The sequence below is a fragment of the Nycticebus coucang genome, chromosome 2, assembly GCF_027406575.1.
Source record: "Nycticebus coucang isolate mNycCou1 chromosome 2, mNycCou1.pri, whole genome shotgun sequence".
In the NCBI taxonomy this organism is placed as follows: domain Eukaryota; kingdom Metazoa; phylum Chordata; class Mammalia; order Primates; family Lorisidae; genus Nycticebus; species Nycticebus coucang.
Window position 1 is genome coordinate 7,261,255 of NC_069781.1, and position 24,261 is coordinate 7,285,515.

The window sequence follows — 24,261 nt, forward strand, 5'->3', positions numbered from 1 at the left end:
TCTGATGCTGATTAACCTCTGTGCCAGTTGCTGCTGAGTGCAGGGAGCGCACAGGAACTCTGGGACATGAGAACAGAGTTAAATTTATTTATTTATTTTTTAAATTCTTTAGTTTAAAGAACTAAAGAAGAAAGGCTCAGATATCTGAATCAGACCTTGGCTCTACCTTTGACCTGTGAGTGACCCTGGCCAGGTGACTTTCCTTCTCTGAGCCTCAGTTTCTTCATCTGTTAGATGAGACCCATCTAGCCCCTGCCTTTCAGGCCCCTGCACAAACCTGACACTCAGGAACTGATATTTTTAATGAAACAGATATCCTAAGCCCTGGACCTAGGACCCCACCAGAGCTGCCCCATCCTGCCAGCTGTCCCCAAAAGGTTCCGAATACCCTCCAGAGGCCCCAGTCCTGGCCCCAGGAAGTCCTTCTAATACCTACCCACCTAGTACACAGGCAAAGCCCTTCAGAGACAGGGGGGCTTTGATGCCCCTTTCCCACCCAATAACCCAGCCTGAGACAGTTATACGGAAGCTACATCTCACACAACCTTGTTCACAAACAGGGGTTTTCACTTTTGGGGACCAGAGACTGCTAAAGGAAAATCTACAGAGCTGGGCCTTGGAGACCGGCCCAGGCTAGGAAGCGCTGTGCATAGATATCCTGGCCACGTGAGGCAGAGATATTTCTCATATGCCTGACTGTGTTTGGGACCCAGCTCTTCAAGACAGGGTGCAGATGAGAAAAGAAAATCCTAGATTCAACAACTGCATTCTTACACTTCTTTAAAAGGGAAGGGGAAAAGAATCTGTCATTTCATAAAAATACTGAAGGATGACTGCCTCAGCGATGGGCTCCTCCCACCCCTCTCACTCCTCCCCTGCCCCAGCAGCACCAGCCTAGGTGAGCATACATGCCAGCAGGAGACTCTTAAGCACCTTGTCCCCCTCAGTCCCTAACGGCTCTAGCAACGGGTACTGGCCTGGCGCACAGTAGGTGCTCCATAAAGATGTATTGGATGAGTGAACAAATCAATAAATGAACAAATGAAGGCCCATCAGGACATGGGGGCCAATTCCAGCTTGGCCTCTAGTTCTCTGAGAGCCCCACACAAACCCCAACACTGCCAGAGCCTCTGTCTCCCCAAAATGCCAGCCTGCTAGGACTTCCCTACCTACTCTCAGAACTGCATCCCTGGTGCCCTGCTGGGTGGCCAGCCCTGCACCACCCTCTGTGCCAAGGATAGCGCAGCAGCTGCTTCCCGCAGTGCAAAAGGTGGGGAATAAATAGCTAGATGGATAAATAATAAAGCATAACCCCAAGCTGCAATCAGCCAAGCGCAGCTGGGAAGGGCGCGCGGCAGTCTCAGCAAATTATTCTCCCATTATCTCTTCAAACGACTCCCTTCCTGTGGCAGCCCCCTCCCAGAGCTCCCTGGAGACCTGGAAGACAGTCCCAAACACATCCATGAAGATCATTCCTCTTCCTCTCCCTCCCAAAACAGCCTTTGATTTTGTGGGTTTCCCAGAGCAAAGCAAGAAGCCAGCGAGTCGAAGCCCAGGCAGCCCGGGCCATGTAGGGGGCGAGCTGGACCCAGCCCCTCCCCACACACACAGAGCTTTGTGACCAGGGCAAGTTCCACCCCTCTGAGCCTCGGTTTCCTTGTCTGTGAAATGCCACCCCTGGGGCTCATCCCATGGCACTGTTCTAAGTACCAGCACGGTGCCTGGCCCTCAGGGGCCCAGTGGATGTCAGCGAGAGGTGGCCTCCTACCCCACACCCGTGTGGGACAGTCCAAGGTCAACAGCCAGCCTGCTGAGGCAACTACAGCATTTCTCCTGCTTCCACCCACTATTTTGTTACAATACTGCTGGGACATTTTGCTATTATAAAAATAATAAAGCCATGACAAAAAATAGGGAAAATAGAAAATATGAGAAAAAAGTACCCCTTAGCCACAGCCCCCGCCACCTGGCCCCCGCGGCCAGCCTCTCCACCTTCCCATCTTTCTTCTCCACTTGCATTTTTCCCATCACAGGGTTTTGTCCAATGCACTGTGTGTGCCCTGCTGTTTCCACCCAGGATGACGTCTTTGTCATTCACCAGGGGCGTGGGACCTGCTGCCATTCCTTGCCCAGCTCCCACTGTGACTCCCAATCTCCCATGGTAGTGAGCCGGGCTTAGAAGAGTGGGACCTGGACTGGTCATGATAGCCAGAGACCTGGGGAGGAGGCTCCAGCTCCAGGCTGACTGCCCCCAAACTGGCTGTGGACACCCATACTGGCTGCACCCTATGAAGCCTCCAGCTTCTTCCCTCTGCCAAGTACAGACAAAGGCATCAGAGTCCAGAGCTGCGGGGAGCCCAGGGCCTAGCACCATGGGGCACCCAGTGTGCACCCTGGTACAGGGCGAGCAGGGCACAGACAGCTCATCACTGTGACCTGGCCTGTGCTCCCAATGGCCTGGGATTTCCTGGAGGATCTGGGACCTGACCAGCACCGAGGCAGGGGACAAATCATAGAATTGCGTAAGAGCCCTACATGGCAGCTGTTAAAAGTCAGCATAAAACAAGATGATCCAATATCTTCCCGGAGAGATGGGGACATGGCATGAAAATGTGACTCATGAGAGGGAGCCGGGCATGCTGAAGCTGGAGGCCATGGGAACAGCAAGGATGGAGGCTCCGATGCGGGATGAGCTTGGCTTGGGAAAGGGATAGCAATTGTGGCTGGTGCCTGGTGAGCAGGGGAAAAGCTGAGACCAGCGACCTTGGGGAGCCCTGTAGATGAGGGAAGGAGTTGGGGCTTTATTGTAAGTGCAATAGAAGCCACAAAAGAGCTGGCACCCTTTTCCAAAGCTCTGGAGGCCATGTGGAGTGGAGCACAGCAGGGCAAGAGTGCAGATAAGAGCTCAGTAAGGCAGCGGCTGTGGCACCACTGCAGGCCAGGTGGCTCGTACTGGCATGGGCAAGAGCCAACATCAGCTTCAGGACCTGCTGTCTGGGGAAGGTAGGTGGGCCAGGCAGAGGAGCTGGATGGGAAGCCAGGGAAGGACAGGCCAGGGAATGTGCACACCATCCAGAGAAGTGAGGAGCCACATGAGAGAGAGACACCAACCTAGGAGGAAGCGGGGCTGCCTCCTGGCTGAAGCCACCTTGGCACTGCTGGCTGGGAGAAGAGAGCCATGTCCACTTCAGCTGCTGCTCTCTTTATGTCCTTCCCTTAGTTTCCCTATGGCCCCCAAGATGGCTTGGCCACTGTCCACTGCCCTGGTGGGCTAGGCTCAGGAACCCCAAGCTTCCCCAAGAGAGCAGGCATGGGTAGAGAGAAGGCACCAGTTGCTGGATGCCCTGAGAGCTGTCTAGAACAAGAACAGGCACTGGCTGGAAGCCATGGTGAAAAAGGGTCCTCTGCAAATGGGCCGGGGCACTTGGGAAGCAGAAGCTCATCCCATCGGCCTCCTGTGCAAAGGACAGAGGGGACAGTGGACTCTGGGGATCTAGCTGCAACCGGCAGGCTCAATGTTATACTCCCAGTTAACCAGTGAGGGTTAGGGCATTCAAGAATAACATTTGGATTTATTTTCTGGGTTCGTTTTGTGTGGACAACAATTCCACTGGCTGCACAGAGCACTGAAGGAGACTGAGCCAGAGCAATATATTCTGTGATCTATTACCAATGTCTGCTAGGGGTGCAGAAGGGGAGAGTATCACTGTCTAACCAAGCAGGTCTAGTGTGCCCTGAAGGGATATGGCCATTCTATAATACCATGGGGGAGGGTATTGACCCAGGAGGGCCAGAGAAAGGCACTGGTTTGACTATCTTCTACCCTTAAAGGTGCCACCAAAATGAACCAAGGGATATTTACCCAAGTCCACAGAACTTCCTGGCAAAAAAAAAAAAAAAAGGTCATTTATTTTCTTTATAAGCTCTTGAGAGAAAGTGTCAGTGCAATAAGGATGAGGCAAGGTGCCCCAAGACACTCGTTTCGCTGTGGGTGTGTCAACACCGCCCCCTAAAGGGCAGTCCCCTGGGCTCCCTGCTGGTCCCCAAACACAGCCAGGCTTGTTCCCACACCTGGGTCAGGTTCCTCGCTGACTCCTGGCCTGGCCTGTAGCTCACACTTCAGCATCTGTGAGGAGCCTCACCTGACCCCTATGTCTTACGGGGTCCCACCCCTCCTGACCATACTGTCATTCCCCAAAGCACTTTTCTCCCCTACGATGGTCTCACTTTGCACTTATTGCAAGTCAAGGGCTAGGACTTTGTCCAGAGCAACAGATGTGTCCCGGTGTGGGGGACAGTACCTGACACAGCGTATTGCTCTATCGATGCTTGATACGTAAATCAAAGTCACTTAACTGTTAGGCAAATCTCAATCTCAAGGTGCTTGTGCCCAGAAGATCAGTACTGTGATTATCACGGTTATTAAATCGACAGAGAGAACACTAACTAGCTTCTGTTCCAAAGGTTTCATGTGAATGAGTGCATTTATTTTTCACACCATTCCTATAAAGCTTGATTATTATTGCCCTCACTTTCCAGATGGGGAAATTGAGGCCCCAAGTCTAGTCATTTGAGCAAGGCCACTCAGTCAGGAGGTGAGAAGGTCAGGTTCCCGGCCTAGCCTGCCTAACTCTGGCGCCCACGCTCCCAGCTATACTGCCAACTTTTTCTGCAGGAGAAGGCCCAGATGTGGGTAGGAGCTCAAACAGAAACACCGTGATGGCATCTTCTACTGAGGGTGAGTGTGAAGATGAAACCAGGCTGTATGGGTAAGCCTCCTGGCCCATAGAACAAACCTTGCCCTCTCCTTGCCTTGCACCAGGCCCAGGCAGAGAGGTCCTGGTGCCCCTTACCCCAATTGCTGCTCCCTCACCTCCACTTCCCTGCATAAGGAGGGATGGGGGCCGGGAGGGGGCTGGCCCTGCTCCTCACACTTTACTGGCAGATCTCTAGGCTCACCTCTCACTCCCTCACCCTCTACTCCCCAGCTCAAGCTCACCTTACAGTGTGAGTCTCCAGGTCTACTTCACCTTTCACAATGCCATACATGCTGCTCTCCTCCCACCTTGCCCACTGCAGGCATCACTAATCCATCACAGACCTCACTAATCCCTCACTGCTATGCTTTCTATTCACTCCATGACACATAGCCTCAGAATCCTTCTTAACATGGCACTCCAGGAAGCTACTACAGATCCATTAGAGCTGGCATCCGAGAGAAAATCTACTTGCCATCCTTGATCTAGTCCAATCAATCATTTTATAGAAGGAGCTACTGAGTCCCAGAGAGGGGAATAGACTTCTCAAGTCAGAGACCTAGTCTCCTGACTTGTTCTCACCCAAACCCCGCCCTTACGTGAGCAGGGCCTGGTGGTCCTTACAGATGCTACCCAAGGCAAGGGATCACCAGCCCCTCAACACCACCTCCCAACCCAGTTCAAATGAAACTGCGTCCACCCACAAGAACAAAAGATACTGAACAAAGGCTGCCTGGACTAGCATGTGGATGAAGCATTCTCAGAGTCCCCTTCACGTGCTCCGTCCCAGCCAGCTGTACTGCTGTCCCCAGTGCACAAAGTCAACACTTCCGGCCCCTCCACAGGGTGGGGGGAAAGCAGCTACTCACCACTGCTGGACTTCCTTCTCGGTAACTGCAAGAGAAAAACAGAAAAGCAGACTTTTAGCTCAAGGGTGGTATCCCCAAGGATGAGTTGACATTCTCCAGGTGGAGGGCTTCCTTCCCACCCTCCCCAGCCCACAGCCCACCTGGCTATGACAAGGCATAGACATGCTCTGAACAAGAAGTGATGCCTTAGTAAATGGTCCTAGTCAGGAGTGCTGTGCCTGGCCACCCCAGCAGGGGACAACACTAGCCTCATCCACTCCCAGTGTCCACTGTGCTGCTGCTGCTGTGAGGACCCCCAAGGATACCTCCTATGCCCAATGGTCCACTTCTCCTGCCATCCCAGAGTGTGCAGGCAGGACTGTCACTCCCAGGCACGTAAGACACATCTTTCCCATGTGCCAGCGACAGGATGGTAGAAGGCCCAGCTTCCCCAGGCACTCTGTCCCCTCAGCCCCGTGGCACTGAGCCCCTCCCACCTCAGCCAAGCACCCCAGCCCTTCTTGGTGGTCACTCAGGGCTCTTTTACCAGAAAGACATGACTGGAGCCATGAACCAAGAGCTGGAGCCCAGAACCAAGCCCAAAGAGTCCTCCTTTGCTGAACCGAGAATCAAACAAAAGGACGCTGAATCAGCTCAAGTCGGAACCAAACCATGAAAGCACTGAATAAGAACATCAAACCACCTCCAAGGCCACACCACTCCTTGTCTGTTTGACCACAGGAGAGTTCCTTGAGTGCCCCTGGCCTCGGTTTCCTCATTTGTAATCTTAATAGCACCTGCCCCATGGAACTGTCCTGGGGGTTCAGTCATAGCAGGTATGGAAGCTACTGGAGCCCCCTGCACACTGAGCGTGCGGAACGAGTGAATGGATGGACAGGAAGGGGATGTTAGGTGGAGGTCAGGTGAGTAAAGGAACAGGAACCTCTTCCCAGGGGAGTGGGAAAGAAGGCCCAAGGGGTATCTCTGAATTGTCTGTGCCTGAACAGACTCGAGAAAGCCACTTTTCAAAACTCACTCAAAGCAAGCATGTAACAGCTGCCAAATGCCCAGAGCCCAGCGTGAGCCCGGATATGAGCTCAGGGTGGGCCTCTGTGCTTTGGCTCAGCTGCCATACAGCAGCACCAAGGGAAGACAGCATCACTCTACCCTGGCTCCAAATGTGGAAACTGAGGCACAAAGAGGCCAGAGAGGAAGGGTGTGAACTCAGGTCTGCAGCAGAGAGCCGGCAGTCAGACCCCAGGGGGCACGGGAAGCCTCCACCTGTCCTGCTCAGTACTCTCCCTGCCAAGCCCAAATCAGTGACTGAGGAAGAGGCTTGTCCACGAGCAGGGTGTTGATAAAAAGAGAGACGCCGGGTACCTGGAAAGGCCAGTCTGGTGTCAGAGTGCAATTTTCCAAGACAAAGTTTCAGCCAGAGTATTGGGTGGGAAGGGGGCGAGGTACGGGGGAGGAGAAGGAGCGTGTCCCTGGCTTAATCCAGGCTGGCTGCACTGGACCTGCCATCCATACCCACCATGAGGGGCTGCTGGTACCCAGGGGCTGTGCTGAACGCCGGAACCTGGAGACACAGGTGACGCATTACAGCCCAGCCAGGACTTCAGAGCCACAGGCCCCGGAGCCAGACTAGACCACCTGGGTTCAAATCCAGCCCCACAGCTTGCTGACTGTGTGACCTGGGGCAAACTGCTTCCCTTCTCCAAGCCTCAGTTTCTTCATCTATAAAATGGGATTGTCGCTTGCTGCTCTTCCCCTTCACAACAATCCCATAGGTAGGTGAAATCCTATTTTCCCTGTGAGGAAACTGAGGCTCACAGAGGCCTGATCCTTATCAGGGTCACCTGAGATCACTCTGCTAGGAAACAGCAGGGCCAGGACTGTGTCCCCAGAGGATAGGATGACGCCAAATTAGATTCACCCCCAACTCAAGCGTGCCAATGAGCTGCATGACCTTGTGTGACCTTGGCAAGGGGTGGCACCATACAACATAAACAATAGGAGCTGGGTGGCAGGGCCATTGCTGACCACAGTGGGTTTCAAAGGGCCAGAGAGGGGCTTTGGGATTCCCCAGCTCAGAAATCCCAATTCTACCCTGAGCTCCCCACATCTCCCCATGGTGCCCCCAGGGCCCTCTGCCCCCAGCCTCGTCTTCCCACCAGCCCCCAGGATGCAGCAGCCATGGAAGGTAGGAGGAAGGACCTAGTTGCCCCCCACCCCCACCATTAGAACAGTGCTCTCTACAGAACTCTGGCCAATCAGAAGCAGCCAAACCCTGAGGGGTCTGAGCAGGGGGTCCGAAGTGAGCCTGCCCAATGCTCTAAGCAGCTAACTGACCTTTGGGACACAGATGAGGACATCAAGTGTCCCCCAGTGCAAGGCCAAGGCTGGCAACCTTAACCGCTTCACTGCCTGGAGCCTTAGAGGGTCTTGAAGGGCAGCAGAAATGACACGTTTCTCAGGGCCTGGCCACCTGCCCCCAGTCCCCTGACAGCCAGCACAGGTCATGCAGGCCCACCCCCCAAACCCAGCCCCCTGCATGGCAGCCACCACCTCAACCTGGTGAGGAATGTACTCAAGGCCATTGCCAAAAGGTGGTCACAGCTCAGGCTTGGCACCTGTAGCTCAGTGGTTAGGGTGCCGGCCACACACCGGGACTGGCAGGTTCAAACCTGGCCAGGGCCTGCTAAACAACAACAGCAACTGCAACCAAAAAATTGCTGGGCGTTGTGGTGGGCGCCTGTAGTCCCAGCTACTTGGGAGGCTGAGGCAAGAGAATCACTTAAGCCCAAGAGTTTGAGATTACTGTGAGCTGTGATGCCATAGCACTCTACCAAGGGCAACATAATGAGACTCAGTCTCAAAAAAATAAAAGGTGACCCCTCAGCTCGGGTTTGCCTGTGTTCTTAACCATTCTGTCTGGGTTTCCAGAAGCTTAGCCACTCCTAGACCACCTTCAAGATTCTTCCCTACACACCTGTCTGATGAGTCACTCAGGGTTTTTCTTTAAATCATCTCGATTTGTTTTTACTTACTTGCCTAATCTAGCTTCAGTCTCAGCAATACTATCCCTAAGATTATCAGCAACTCATGCTGGTACAATAAAAAATCACTATTTAAAATACGAGTGACTGTCCTTGATCTAACCTGGCCTCCCCAGTAGTGCAACAACCTGAGGTCATGTGCTCCCCAACTCGACGCCGAGGAAGGATGCCTTATGTGTAGCATCCTCTTGCCAGGAAAACATAGCCTGAGTCCAAGTACAAGGACATCATCGGACCAATCCAGAATGTGGGATGTCCTACAAGACAAGTGCACGGGACTCTTCAAGTCAGAGCCACAAAAAGCAAAATAAGTCAGAGGATTGTTCCAGAAAAAGAGACTAAAGACACGAGACAACCAAACGTCACTCTCCACTCTGGGCTTCCGTCCCGGCTTGGGAGGAAGAAGCTGCTAAAGGCTGTCACCGGGCATCTGGGGGACCGAGCTGTGGGGGGCAGTTGGGTGCCGTGACAGGCTCCCTGCAGATTCTCCCGGGGGGTGCCCTAAGTATTTAGGGTAAGGTCAGCAGTGCACACATTTACATACGCGGAAAGGGAGGACTCTAGAAGGACACAGTGCACTATCATTTCAATGTTCCTCTTGATGTTTCAACATGAAAGTTGGGGGAATGTTTGTCTTCACTCCAAGATCTGTGTGCCCTCAAACACCGGGAGGCCTGAGGGGTCCTCCCCAGGGTCCTGCCCTCAGCAGCTCTGACCTCCACAGGCACTGGAAGGGAGAGGCATGGGGACAATTTAAGGTCCTGCTTCCCACCTCTGCTGCGCTCCTTCCCAGGCTCCATGGCCAGCCCCTCCCTTTCACTGGCTGGGTGCCTCCCGCCAAGTGTGAAATTAACAGGGCCTCTGCCTCTCCCCAAGGTCCAAGCTTAGGGCTCAGGGCAGGGCAGTAACACCTGCTGTCCTTGTGCCACCAGCATCATGGGTCCCTTACCTAAACACCCACCTGGAGACTCCACTGAAGCTCCTGACCATTCCAGCCTCTGGGCCTTCGCACCACACCTGCCACTATTCCCTCTGCCTGGAACACGCCTCTTCCTTCACCTTCCCTTGGTGGCCCTGTCCTCCTGTGGAGCCCAGCTGGGATGCCCCTCTCCTAGGAAGCCCTCCTGAGCCTGCCACGGCCCCTCTGGAAGCTCCTTTCATGTAGTCTGCCCTCCCGTAGGCTCTATGAAAGAGGGTCCCACAGGGGTCTGATCAAGAGGGGATGGAGATGGATGGGGGGACAGGGTGGCATGATCCAGAGAGAGGGCTCAGGGTCAGCCGGGCCAGCTCACCAGGCCGAGGCTTCCTGCCCTCACTGGTCTGTGGCCTTGGACAAGTGACCCCACATCTCTGAGCCTTGGTCTGCTCACCTGAAAAATGGGACAAATTACAGTGTCTGCCTTCAGGCATCTCACAGGAAGAGGAAGTGGTTAAAGTGCGTGGCCTGATCAGTGGCCAGTACCCAGCAAGCGCTCAACAGAGCACTTTTTTATTTTCTCCTATTCCCACCTGGATGTTAAGCCCAGAGGCCAAAGCTCCTCTCCAGGCTGGGGGCAGTGTCACCTCCGGGCTGTGGAGGAGAACAAATGGGCTGGGCTCAGGGCACATCCTAATACTGATTCTCACAGCATGTTTACCTTCACTGCTACATCTGGCTTTGGCCAACTTTTCAAATGAGCTGCTTTCCTCTAGCACACTCCGCCTCCAGGCCCGCAGGCCCAGGCTTGTAATAAAACCAGAATTTAAAATGGGATATGGGGGCGAGGCGAGGTGGCTCATGCCTGTAATCCAAGCACCATAGGAGGCCAAAGCAGAAGGATCACTTAAGCGCAGGAGTTTAGATCAGCTCAAGCAAGATTGTGACCCAGTAGCCAGGCATTGTGGCAGGCACCTGTAGACCCAGCTGCTCAAGAGGGCTGAGATAGGAGGATCACTTGAACCCGGGAGTTCATGGTTGCTGTGAGCTAGGCTGATGCCATGGCACTCTAGCCTGGGCAACAGAGTGAGATTCTGTCTCAAAAAAAAGAAAAAAAAAAACTGTAGATGGGCAACGATCCAAGACAGGCCACACTTACCTCATGGCCAGATGGTGGAAGGCTCTGGGTTGTCATCCTGTTAGGGCCATATGCAGGCTGTGTCTCTCTGAACAAGTTACCTAACCTCTCTGAACCTCAGAGCCTTCATCTATAGCATGGGATATATATAATCTCCTCCCAGGAAGGGGATCTTGAGAAGTAGAGAGAGAATTCTCCAGCTTAGAGCAGGCGCAGTGCCCCTAAAGGAAATAGGGCTGCTGATGGGCAGGGCCAGCTGGTGGCCCAGAGTGGGGAGGGGCCTGTACCCCCCAGCCCAGGGGGCGCCGACAGTGCCCACAGACCCTCCCTACCAGACAGTGCTCCTGGGTCCCGCCCCAGCTCCGCCTCCCTTTCTCGCAGCTCTTGTCTGCCAGGAATGAGCACCAGAGAGCCAGTCCCAGGAGCCTGGGGTAAATGTTGAGTCTGATTTTGATTTCCCTGAAGCAAAATACCTCTCTCCTGATTGACACTCAGCTCAAACACAGCAGGAACAGACAGCAGGGACTGGCAGCCCCCTTGGAGAGCCACTCTGGCCTCCCCTGTCACTCCTCCTGTAGCCAAACCAGCACTCCGCAACCTACCCCAGGAAAACCGTGTCCCCAAGGGGGTCCTTGGGTTTGAGGAGCACAAAGGAGACAGGAGGGCCTTCCAGCCCAGCCACGAGTGACCTTTTACTAACTCAGACCGTCCCCCAGTCCTGACACCTGTGGATGCCGGCCATCCTCCTTCCAGAAGCTCAGCTGGCCCCTCCGGCCCAGGCCTCTCCCCTGCTCACATGTACTGTGGGGGCTGGTTCTGCACCCTGTGTTCCCCACCACCAGGCCCCACATGGCCCAATGGGACCCCCTCAACCTCACCCCGGCCTCGATCCTGAGAACACCCTCTCCCTACCCTTCCAGGGAGTCCTAGCCAAGTACAAGTAAGTCCCATCTAGCCTGTTGGACTTGAAAACACGAAAACACCCCAACTGCCTGGGGCCACTTGCTGAGATCCCCATGCCACCCCAGCTTCTGCACCAGGCCCCCACCTCCATTCTGCTCTCCCACAGAGCCCCTGCCCTGCAGCTACCAATACCCCTTCTGGAACCCTACTCCACTGCCCTCGGGCTACAGTTCATAGGTCAGCATCTGCCCAGCCCCCTCCCTGCCCTCACAGCTGTGTTTGTACCTGCGGGGCCACAACAACCCTTCCAATGCTGCCCGCTCAGAACGAAGGCTCTGCCCCGAACCCTCTAACCTCTTTCCCACAGCCACCGCAAAGCTATGTCAGAGAAAGGGGAGCAGGTCAGTGGACCACGTGCACCCTCCTGCTCCCCGACGTCTGGCCTTCCCTGCATCCGTGGGAGGGGCACCCCCCAGAGGAGGGGCAGTTCCCCCCAGGGAAGACAGCTGTGTCTCTCATGGGACTTGGACCCCAGGGATCTGCCACTCTCTTGCTGTGTGGCCTGTCCCTTCCCTGGTCTTGGCCTCAGTTTCCCCATCTGTAAAAGGGGGAATGGCTTCTCCTGCTCCCCGCAGACGCCACACACTGGGAGGCAGGAAGTCAGGAAAGGCAGTAACACCTGCAGGGGTGCCATCCAGATCCCTGCTGCACAGGGCCGCGGGAGGAGCCACCTGCACACTCCAGCCTTCTTGGCACACAAGGCTCCACATTGCTCCCTCCCACCAGCTGCAGAACAGACTCCCAGGCCCTCAAACTGGGAGCTGATGGCAAGTGTCAGGCCGTTTCCAGAAGGCCCCGTGGAAATGCACTGGTGGTCCCTAGAGAAGCAGGGTACCCCTGGCTGACCACCCTCTCTGCTCCTGACTGTTCCTCAGCCACACACCTGCCCCCTCTATCCCACAAAGGAACCTCCAGATCTCCCCAGCTCCCAAGCTCTTCAAAGTGACCTTCAGACAGCAAATAAATGAGGGCCCCGAGCACAGCATCCCCCACAGACAGAGCCCAACAGCCCAAGGGGGGCAGCATGGACATAGGCTCTGGGCCAGGCAACCTGGCCGGGTTCCAGGCCCATTAACCCACCAGGTGACCTTGGGAAGGGTAGCAGCCTTGTCTCCACAAGGCAGCACTCAGTAGATCTGTCTCCCAGCCCAGAGCTGACATGACCGCACACGCCGAAGCCTCCTGGCACAGGTAGTTAGAATGATTGTCACTGTTGTTCCACCCACCGTGGGCGGCAGTGGCCCAGCCTCCTTAGTGGTCACTATTTCCACTGGCCTAGTGCTGGACACAGGAAGACGGGCCGGCCCTGCAGGCTCCACTCTCATGCTGCACCTCTGTGTAGGTACTAGGGCCATTGGACTGCCACCCGCAGCTAGGAATGACAAGGACTGCACCCTCAGGATTCCACAAGAGCCCCGCACAGCCCAGCGGTCATGGCTGCTACTGTACTTGTCTCAGGACGAGGCACCCGGGCTCACTGGGGGAGCCCCATGCCCACAGCCACCCAGCTGAGCAGGCACTGATCTCCTGGGCCCTTTCTCCTCTCCTGACCCACCACGCAGCCTCACCCCACATGAGAGGGCAGAGACACGGGTGGCAGGCTTGGAGGAGGAAGGCTGAGTGTGCTAGAGGAATTTCACCTGCCAGAGAGCCAGTCTCAGGTATGGGGAGGGATCTACCAGCCAGAGGCCTGACCTCAGGAATAGGGAGCGAGGGGGGGGGTCCCTGACCCTGCAGGGCAGACTGGGGACAGGGCTGGGCGACCTCTGCAGTGACTCCTAGGGTTGCTCTTTGCCAGTCTGAGCTGAGGCCTGGCAGACCTACCCTTGGCCCCCAAATCTGGCTCTTTCCCACCAAGGGTCTGTGCTCTGAGCCCTGGGCTCCTCCTTTGCCACTGACCGCTGTCGCACGCAGCCCCATGTGCTGGGCCAGGCGGAGATGACTTGTAGCTATGAAGAAGAGTGGTGGAGTTAGAACAAGATACCACAGGGCCGGGCTGGGGGACAGGTATGTAGGCGGCAGTCTCCTGCCACTACCATCAGGAAGAACGGCCTGACCCTCACAGGAGCACAGCAGAGAGAGGCCATTTAAAGCCACACAAACCCAGAATCAAACCCCCGTCTCCCTCAGTCCCTCAGGGTCCTCCTGAGCCGCAGGCTGCTCTGATGGCTGAACCCTCATGCTACACCCTCATGCTACACCAGGCCCTGTGTGGAGAAGTCAGGGTTCCTGCTAGCCCACTTTGCTGATGAAAAAACTGAGGCTTCACAGAGAAGCAAAGGGCAAAGAGGCTCGACCCAGGTCACAGAGTCAGTGGTGGAGAAAGGAGGTGTCCTTCCAACCCAGAGCCCAGAACCAAGAAGGCTGGGCTGAAGATGATCTCGCTCCAGGAGGGGGGTTCACCCGCAGAGGCCTCCACACCCCATAAGACGTGCTTCCTGAGCGCCTGCCATGTGCCTGGCACCAAGGTGGTGGAGATTTGGGGGTGCACAGTTAAGCAGGGAACACCCAGTTTCTGCCACCCATTAGAGTACCCCTAGAGTACCCAGAGTACCTGCACCTCTGTGTAGGTACTCGGGCCATTGGACTGCCACCTGCAAGCGGGCAGCAGTGCCCCTCCTTGGTGCCTCCTTGGGAGAGCCAGGCCCCTAAGTCTCTCCGGATGCCCTGACACTTCTCACTTTGTCAACATAAAGCTTGAAGCTTTGGGTGGCAGCTGTGGCTCAAAGGAGTAAGGCACTGGCCCCATATGCCAGAGGTGGCGTGTTCAAACCCAGCCCTAGCCAAAAACTGCAAAAAAAAAAAAAGCTTAAAGCTTCAAGATTTATCTCCACTCCAAGCCTCAATTTTCTCATCTGATAAGTTGGGGGTACGAATGTTCCCTCCAACTAGCTCACAAGTAGGAAAATGTGCTTCCTCCCTGAAATAAGGCCATGTGGTCAAGGGAGTCCAGGGGTTCCTCAAGGATGCCCTCCACAGAGCCCCTGGTGCTCCTGGGATGGGGGCAAGCGTCCCAGGCAGCCACTGAGAGCAACATTGGGTTCCAATCTTGTGTTGTAGCTCAAATATTTCCACAAATTTGCACTTTACCTCATCATTTATGGGTGTTTATTTTGCTATAAAAATAAGTCTATAAAATACATTGATTTTAATTTTTATGTAAGTTAAATAACTTTCTCCACAAATTTCTCAAGTAAAATTGTGGGGATGTACTTCCAGAACAAAAATTAAAAGCTGCCATTTATGAGTTGCCATCCTGGGCTGAGCAGTTTGCCTGTACTAATCTCATTAAAAGACTTGATTTATTTCCATTATTCAGATTAGGAAAGTGAAGCTTCCAGAGGCAAAACCACCTGTCCAAGGACTAACACTAGCCTGTGGTAGAGTTGGGGCAGCACCAGGGTCTGGAGGCCTCAAGAGGCTGCTGAAAAATATCACACAAATGCATGCTGGGCATGGACCCCTTTCCATCCTGCCCAGCTCCTCAAAGAGCCACAAAATTTTTGACCTCTCAAACTTCCCACTCCCCAGCAAAGTACCCTGGTGCTGGGACGCAATGTTCCCCAACATCTGCTGACCTATTAACAACTTGCTTTGACTGGCTAAGTGACCCAGATCAAGTTATCCTGACATCGGTTCAAATCCCAGGTCTACCATGTTCCAGCTGTGTGATGTTGGACAAGTCCATTAACCTCTCTGAGGCTCAGTTTCCTAATCAGAAAACTGACGATAGTAAACCCACCATAGCTGCATAGAACCAACTGGTAAAAATGTTAACAGGGACCTCAGAGAAGCAACACAAGGAATGGTTTTTTTGTTTGTTTTTGTTTTTCTGAGACAGAGTCTTACTATGTTGCCCTCAGTAGAGTGCTGTAGCGTCACAGCTCACAGCAACCTCAAACTCTTGAGCTTAAGCGATTCTCTTGCCTCAGCTTCCCAAGTAGCTGGGACTACAGGTGCCAGCCACAACGCCTGGCTATTTGTTTTTTAGAGACGAGGTCTTGCTTTTGCTCAGGCTGGTCTCGAACCTGTGAGCTCAGGCAATTCACCCACCTCAGCCTCCCAGAGTGCTAGGATTACAGGTGTGAGCCACCATGCCGGGCACAAGGAATGGTTTTATTCTGGCCTCTGTGATCGCCTGCATTTTCCAATTTTGTTCTTCCCCAATGGCTGGGAGTTCCATGGGGCAGGATCTGCGCATCTGCCTGAGTTTCAACCAAATAGCAGCATGTAGCACAGAGTAGATGCTCAGTGTGCCTGTGTGCTTGTAGAAAGCAGGGGACCTTGCTTTAGGTGGGTCAGTTAGAAAGGAGACAAGTCCTTTCTCTCTCTCACACACACACACACAAGCACACTCACACACACACATAGGCATGCACACACTCCAGGAGCTGTACTCAGGTTCAGGCCTTCTCCTTTTTAAGTTTTTTTTTTTCTTTTCAGTTTTTGGCCAGGGCCGGGTTTGAACCTGCCACCTCTGGTATATGGGGACGGCGCCCTACTCCTTTGAGCCACAGGTGCTGCCCCTGGTTCAGGCCTTCTCTACTGTCGGACTCAGAGACTCTTCCAAAAGAGTGTTCTGAGAGACTGAGCCACATCTCCTGCCTCCCCAGGGCCTTTGAGACCTTGGGGAAATGTTCACATGTGCAGTTTTCTCAAGACTGCTGGTGAGAACTTCTCACACATTTCCGAGCCGAGCCAGGTTCAGTCCCATTCAACTAGCATACTGCCAGGGTCAGACGTTGTAGGAGGCACCAAGGCAACACACCTGCTCAAGGGGAAAGGCCTTTCTCTAAATCGAGCCATTCTTTAACTCCTGTGCAGCCTTGGGCAATTAAATTCACCTCTCTGAGCCTCAGTTTCCTTATCTGTAAAATGGGGGTGTGGTGGTGACAGTACCTTCCTTATAGGGTCAGGAACAAATAAGACTTTTCACCCTTTCCTTTGCCCCACAGTGAATTCCTAAGCATGTCCAATGGGCTCCGGGAATACATACAGCGGGAGCCAGACACAGGTCCTTGTCCCCCAAGGCCCTCAGCTAACCACACAACCATACAGCTATCTGATTATCTGTCAAGCTAAGAAAGGAAGGTCCAGAGTCGATGAAAATGCGAGACAGGACCCCAACCTATCTGGGGGATCAGAGCCTGCTCCCAGGAGAAAAGGGTGCAGGCTGGAGCAGACAGGACAAGCAGGTCTCAGCCAGGTAAAGAGAAAGGGGAGGGGGATCCCGGGAGGGGCCACACACCCACAGCTCAGAGATAACACAGAGCACGGTGAGTTCAAGGGACCACAGAAGCCGCATCTTGTCTGAACAAAGCCTTGTCCAGAGGAAGCGTGGAATGGTCCAGGCAGGGAGAACACAGGGCCCAAAATGTTAATAATTGCTACTATTATTAATAAAGGTGTCACAGTACCTAAAGACAAGGCAATGTGACCCAGGCCAATACTGTGGACACCCAGGAGGGTCTGCAGGAAGCCCTGGGCAGGCCACCACCTCCCATCAACTTCATCCTAGAGCAGGGGGCATCTGCCTGCCCCACCTGGAAGCCACATTTCTGCTTCAGTCCTAGCCCTCCAGGGCCCTGTCCCTAGCTCTGGGAGCGGGTGGGAAACATTGAGCTGATCTCCACCATAGCTCAGGCAGAAGTCAAATTTGTCAGTCCCCGATGTCACAACCAATACAGCAGAGACCCCCCACTATCCATCACCAAATGGAAGTAAGGAGAGACTCTGAAGATGGGGCAGAGGCCAGGGGTGAAGAGAGACCTCAGGGAAGGATACGAAGCTCCACACACAGGAGAGACCATAACAAAACTGACAGGGACACAAAGACTAAGTGGGGAAGGCACCTGGAGTGGGGAGCAGCTGCTACCCCCACTGCCAGCACCTTCTCTACCCACCCCCCCTGCCCAGGACGCTGCAAATCTGCCTGTCCCTGAGCTGCACTGGGGTGGAACAGCTCCCGCAGGGATCCTGGAAGGTTCTGGGGCATGAATTTTCCAGGACATGCAGCTGGGAGAGTGGAGCAGGCCAGGACCCAGGCAGTAGCGCGAGCCCTTTAGATGCTGAGGGTGGAGGCTCAGCCTTGACCTGCCGTCCTGGAGGAGGCATGCGTGACTCATCACAGCCTTGTCATGGTGCTCAGAGAGCAGAGGACTAGACAGTAATGGGACAAAGGGACACAGGCATGGACCCACCAGACTGGCCACAGCTTCACTGGAGGCCAGCCCATGACCATGACCACGACGCCTGCTAGCGCCTCCATCAGCCAAGGCCCCATTCCCCTGAGTGTGCCCATGGCCTCACGTGGCTCACCTGTGTTCCAAGAAGCTCCTGTGGAGCCCCTGCCCTGGCAGTCAGCCAGCAGCCCTGAGGGGCTGACCAACTGCTGCACCTCCCATTCTCCTACAACCCCCAAGGCAGGGGCTCCCAGCACCTGGCTTTGCAGATGAGGAAGCACAGGGAGGCAAGATCTGAGCCTCCCTTCTGCTTTGGCCACATCAGCTCATTTCCAGGCTGCTCAGCTGTCAATTCCCCTCATTCCCCAAGCTATGGGTGGGCACAGCCTGGGTCCTTCCACAAGCAGCCCCTGCCTCACCCCCATCTGCTCCAGCCGTTACACAAGCTCTAGGTCCTCAGAGGTGCCACACCATGATACCTCCAGACCTGGGGTGTGCCATTGCTCTAGCTTGAAACACTCTCACTGTCCCCCACAAACACCTTCTCCCCAAAACCTCTTTGCACCTTCTCAACTCAGGTAGGGCTGCCGAATTCAGCAAACAAAAATATAGACACCCTGGCTTGGCGCCTGTAGCTCAGTGGCTAGGGCACCAGCCACATACACCAGAGCTGGCGTGTTCAAACTCAGCCCGGGCCTGCCAAACAACAATGACAACTACAACAACAATAAAAAATAGCTGGGTGTTGTGGCAAGCGCCTGTAGTCCCAGCTACTGACTAGTCCCGGCCTAGTCCTCCTACTGAGGAGGCTGAGGCTAGAGAATCACTTAAGCCCAAGACTTTGGGGTTGCTGTAAGCTGTGACACGACAGCACTCTACTGAGGGCGACATAATGAGACTCTCTAAAAAAGTATGTATATAGACACCCAGTTAAATTCAAATTTCAAACAAAACAACAAATAATTTTTAGCATCTCTGGCAACCCTACCCTCGAGTCTCAACTGAAACATCACCTCCTCCAGGGAGCCCTCCCAGCTGCACCCCAGACTGGAAAGATTTCCATAGCATCATGCAATGCCCTGTTTTGATGTTTATCCTGTCCTGGCATCTGCTTCCCCACCAAACTATGAATGCCATCAGGGCCAGAAATCCATCTATCCAACCTGCCCTGTGTCCCCAGCACCCGCAAAGCCTGGTGTAAGGCAGCTGTTCCATAAAGGCTTTCTGAGTCAGAGTGTGAGAGGCGGGAAGGCTGCATGGGGACCCCCTCGGCCAGACTCGCCTCACACAGGACCCAGGGCCTCCAGTCCTTCTCCCACGGCTGGCTGGGCCTCCCTCTCGGGGGTGCAGCTAAGGTCACTTCTCACAGCTGTCCCAGCTCCACGGGGCTGGAGCCAAGGAACTGAGAGTCACAGCTGGGGCACCTAAACAGCCTCTTCTCATTTATTTTGATGGCTGCTGTTAGTTTTAATTGAGATCATGTTCTGCTCAGGCCCAGCCAGGGCCTTGTCACAGGCAGTCTGGAGACAATAATGGCCTGGTGTGGCACTCAGGATCACAGACCGAGGGGCAGGAGCCCAGAGAGCACAGTTCTGAGCTCTCCTGAGCTCCTCATTTGCCCAGCACACACACCATATATTTTTGAACAGAAGGAAAGCGTTCGCTTTTTCCCCCACAGTGCCAAAAATAGCCCCATCTCCTGCCTTTGAACGGGAATTTTTTTGGTTCCTACAAAAAGGCAGGAGCAGGAGAGCCTGGAGGGAGGGGCCTTGCTGGCTGGCTGGAATCTTGGACCCCTCTTTGTCTCCAAGCCTCAGAAAGTCGGGGGAGAGGTCTGGGGTCCTTGCCAGGCCTGGCCTGCTGGGACCCAGCTTCCCCTCACTCGGACATGGGGGAAGCCCCACACCCAGCCCAGGAGAAACAAAAGGCTAAGCTCAAGATGGATGAGAAGAAACTTCATTCATTAGCTTGTTCATTTATGTATTTGTTGTTTTTTTTTTTTTTCATTCATCCCAGTGAGGTGTGCCAGGCTGACCTGGGAGCTGGGATACAGTGGTGAACCGACCTCGAGACAGTCTGTCCGCACGCTCACAGCTGAATGGAGGGGAGAGTTAAACACGGCGTCCCCCCCCAATTAGAAGGACACTGGCTGGGCCCAGGGATGCCACCCTGGCAAGTGGCTGTGGGCTCTGGACATGCTGAGCATGAGCGAGGGTGGGCCAGCCGGGGTGGGGTCAGGAGGCAAGGGAAGGGTCAGAGGAAGAGCTGTGGCTGAGCCGCCCTGAGCACAGGTCATGGGTCACCACCAACTAGGACAGGCCTGCCGGGGCTCCATCCGCCCATCCCACATGTGAAGGTATTGGACACAGAAGGAGGGATTCAAAGGCCCAGGATGAGCTCGATATTTCCATGTTAATTCCCCCCACAACGCTGGGAGGCAGGATTATCTTCACCTGCCCATTTCATGGGTAGAGTAAGGTGCCTCATGGGAAATGGTTCTGCCAAGTTCCCAGAGCTAACGAGGATAAGAGGCTAGGATTTGAACCCAGGCCTAATACCAGACCCTCAGAAAAGCCATCTCAGCTTAGCATCATCCCTCCCCCAGTTCCATGGAGGGGAAGCAGACACTCCCAGAAGGAAGCAGTGACAGGGCTGGGGAGTGAAGATGAGGGATTTGAACCCTGCTCTGCTCGATTCCATGTTCAAGGCTCTATCTGTTTTTCACAGCAGTTTCTCCATTAAAAATAATAATAATAATAATAATAATAGGGCAGCACTTGTGGCTCAAAGGGGTAGGGTGCCGGCCCCATATGCTGGAGGTGGTGGGTTCAAACCCAGCCCCAGCCAAAAACTGCAAAAAAATAAAAAATAAAAGCAAAAAAGAGGCCACTTTCTGTCCCCAGAGGCCAGAGCTGTGGGGGAGCTGGGTGGCCATGGCCCCCAGGGTACAGAGACAGAATGGCTTTCTGAGCCCACTTCCCTGCTGAAAACCCAAGCCCGAAATAAAAAGGAGAGTGCTATTTCTGCCTTGGGTTAAACATTCCTCAAAGCCACATTCCTCTTGCCCTCCCCCTCTTCCCTACCAGGGAATCCAGAGCACACTGGCCTGGACGCCCCACCAGCTTCCTGGGGCCACTTCAGAGGCCCAGAAGTGTCAGAGCCAGCAGCTGCCCTGCACCCCTCCTAGGCGCCCCACCCTGGTCCGCCCATTCCTCCAGGCAGGGCACCTAGAGATTGTGCCAAGTACCAGATGTGACACCCCATCTCACAGGGAGCAGGACAGATGGGGAGACTGAGGCCCCAAGAGGGGCAGCCAGAGGCCACAGCAAGTCAGGCTGGAACTGGGACCTGATTCTGGACTCCCTGGAAGTGCCCCACCCCAGGGACTGCAGGCCAGAGCACAGTGGCTCTGCCCCAATCAAAGAGAGGGGGTGAACCACAGCAACGCAGGGAAAAGCACTTTGGAAAGCTTGGAACGTCACACACAGGCCACATTCACAGCCCTGCCCTGCAGGCAGCTCCACTGCACAGACACCAGCAGCCACACAAGTGGCCCAGCTCTCAAGGAGCTCATGGTCATAGCCCTCCCCTCTGTCACTGTGGCCCTGAGTCACGCTGCACCCATGAGGAGTCAGTCTCTTCCTTGTTCAACAGACATTTTCAAAGGCACCTGGGCTGTGCCTAGAGCAGGGCAGGGTGGCCTGGGCTCTGGCATCTCTATTCCTCATCTCAGCTGCATCCTGCATACCTGCCCCAGCTGCAGGATCCCCAGAAGCTGGGGCGGGGGGTACCCTGCTCCTGAGCTCGCAGTCAGGAGGATTCCATGAGATCAGCACAGTGCTGGGCACACAGTCAGCTCCCAAGCCTCCACTGGGGTGGTCAAGTGGGGGAAACCACCCACGGCACGCATCTATCATCATTCCCTGGACAATCTCCCGAAATTCCCGCCACCTCCCACAAGGCTTCAGCTCTGCCTCCTTCCCGGAGGAAGCCAAGGCAGGCGCTGCCCCAAATCCACCCGCAGGAGGCGGAACATCCGGAACCAGCAGGGCCCTGTGTTCACAGCTGGAAGGATCCTCTCCACCATCCTGCCTCATACCCTGGAATCTGGAACACGTGGCCAGCGTCTGGTGCTCCACCAGTGGCTTAGATGCCCCCGGTGACAAGAGGCTCCCTGTCCTTGGCAGGCAGCTCGAGGGTTCCAAGGCTCACAGGGACAGCAGGAGGCATTCAGTGGGAAGGGTGTGGCATTGGCAACACAGAGATCTGAGCCTGAGCCCCAGATTGCCCACTGCCTGGCTAGGGGACCTTGGGCACATCCCTTAGCCTGCCTGGGCCTCCTTTTCTCCATCTGTAAAATGGGCATAAACATCTTTACCCCAGGGCTTTGGGGAGAGAGTGAAGGCGTAACTCCTGCACTCAGCATACCTGGGACAAGAAGCCACATGGTAAATGGTAGTTGTCATCCATCTGATGACACTCCCTAGATGCCTGCAAGGACCACCATGGGCAGAGCAGAAGGGGACTAAGACGTAGCAACTTGTCGCTTGGTCCCAGAGCCAGCAGCTGTGCTACCAGACTCTAGCGTGGTCCCTGGCCTGTATGTGCCCACTCCCAGGTGCCCTCACCCCTGGGTGCCCCACTCCCAGGTGCACCTCCAATTACAACCTGCACAGAGCGACCCTCACACACCAACGCTCATGCACACAGACCTGCCAGCTCACCTGACATACCCATGACCCCATCACTCTCACTCAGCATTAGCTCATGTGAAGCAGGACTTACCCACGTGCCCTGTGGCACCCACCCTGCCTACGACACCCACCCCAGGCACCCACACCTGCTCACACTCAACCCACACACCTCCATGGCAGCTTCCTGGTAACATCTATGGCAGGGGACCCCATCAAAGCCCAGGGGTTAAGGGTATGGGCCCCAGGATCAGACAGGACAGGAAGCCAAACCCCATGCACCACCTGCCAGTTATGTGGCCATGGGCCAGCTCTCGTCCCCTCTGAGCCTCTGTTTCCTCATCTATAAAACAGGGACCAGGCAGGGGGGAGTCGGTGACAAACACATGAATATTGAGCACAGGCCTGGGGCACAGAGCATGTGCTTAACACCAGACTCTCATCACAGTCACAGCCCTTGGTCATCATTCACTGCTGCTAACAGATTCTCTATCCCCTGAAGGCGTCATTCCCTGATAACACCTGAGATGGGCCACCAAGTTCCATCCTACCATCTCTAACCCACACACCCCTGTGTTGTAGACGTATTATTATCCCCAAGTCGCAGATGAGAAAACTAAGGCATTAAGAAGCTACAAACCATGCCTGCAGCTGGGGCAATCTAGGGACCAGGTCACCAGACACCAGAGCCCAGGCATACTTCATCCCAGGGACCCAGGCATGGCTTCCCCACAGGAAGGCAGAACATCCGGAACCAGCAGGGCCCATGCCTTCTTACCACCTGGCAATCTGAACCTTGCACAGAAAGAGAAACTGAGTCCCAGAAGGGACTAGAGGGAACCAGTGACTACAAAGCCATTGTCCAGACCACAAGGGTCTGGGACTGGAGCAGGCTGCTTTCCACCCTCCAAGCCCAGCTTGCTACAGCCAGCCCTCCCGCCCCAACTCGCCAAGCCAGAGCCTGATACAGAACGATCTGGCCACGGACCCAGCCGGACTACCACAGAGGCCGTCCACATCTGCCACTTACTTCCATCTGAATTGAGGGCCTGTAACAGCTCATGGCCAGGAACTCCTGTCCCCTGACACAGCTGGCCAAGAGGCCTCCTTCCTAGGAGAGGGTTTACTGAGCACTTGGCACATCAGACCTCTTGGTCTCACACACAAGGGACCCAGAACTCAGGAAGGCACCAAGCTTGCCCAGATTACAGAGCCAGGAAGTGGCAGAACTGGCCTTCAAGCCCTCAACACTCTGCTGTCCTGCCCTCAGCCAGGATATGACCCCAATTTCAAGTTACCTAGAAACGCTGCAAGTTAATCTGTGACATTCTCTGCCCTGGTAAATAGATCACGCAAGGAATGTGAAAACTGTTCCATCTTGTAATGACAGTAACAAGGATGTGCTTTTTAATTTATACTGAGTTTTTTTTTTCTTCCCTTTCCAGAGTGCTGGAGGTATTTAGGGCAAGATGAACCATCTCAGAAGACTTCAGTGAAGAAAGTAAGACATCCTTCTCTCTACCCCAATGGCCAGGAACAAATCATTATTTGCTGTGTGACCTTGGGGGTAACACTTTACCTCTCTGACATTCAATTTGTCCATTTGTAAAATGAAGGCATTGGACTAATGACCCCAAGAATTTCCTCCAGCTCAGGGATTCTAGAATTCTATTTAATAGTAATCAAAGAAATGGACATTGAGGGCGG

At 54.6% G+C, this 24,261-nt stretch overlaps 1 protein-coding gene across 1 annotated transcript in view; it reads right to left on the bottom strand.

The window, feature by feature from the left end:
- Positions 1-24,261, bottom strand: part of NCS1 (neuronal calcium sensor 1) — a 49,518-nt gene that overhangs the window by 18,757 nt on the left and 6,500 nt on the right. The window contains exon 2 of the mRNA XM_053571059.1: positions 5,627-5,651. Within this exon, the coding sequence (XP_053427034.1) occupies positions 5,627-5,651 (25 nt within the window). The remainder of the gene's footprint in view (positions 1-5,626; positions 5,652-24,261) is intronic.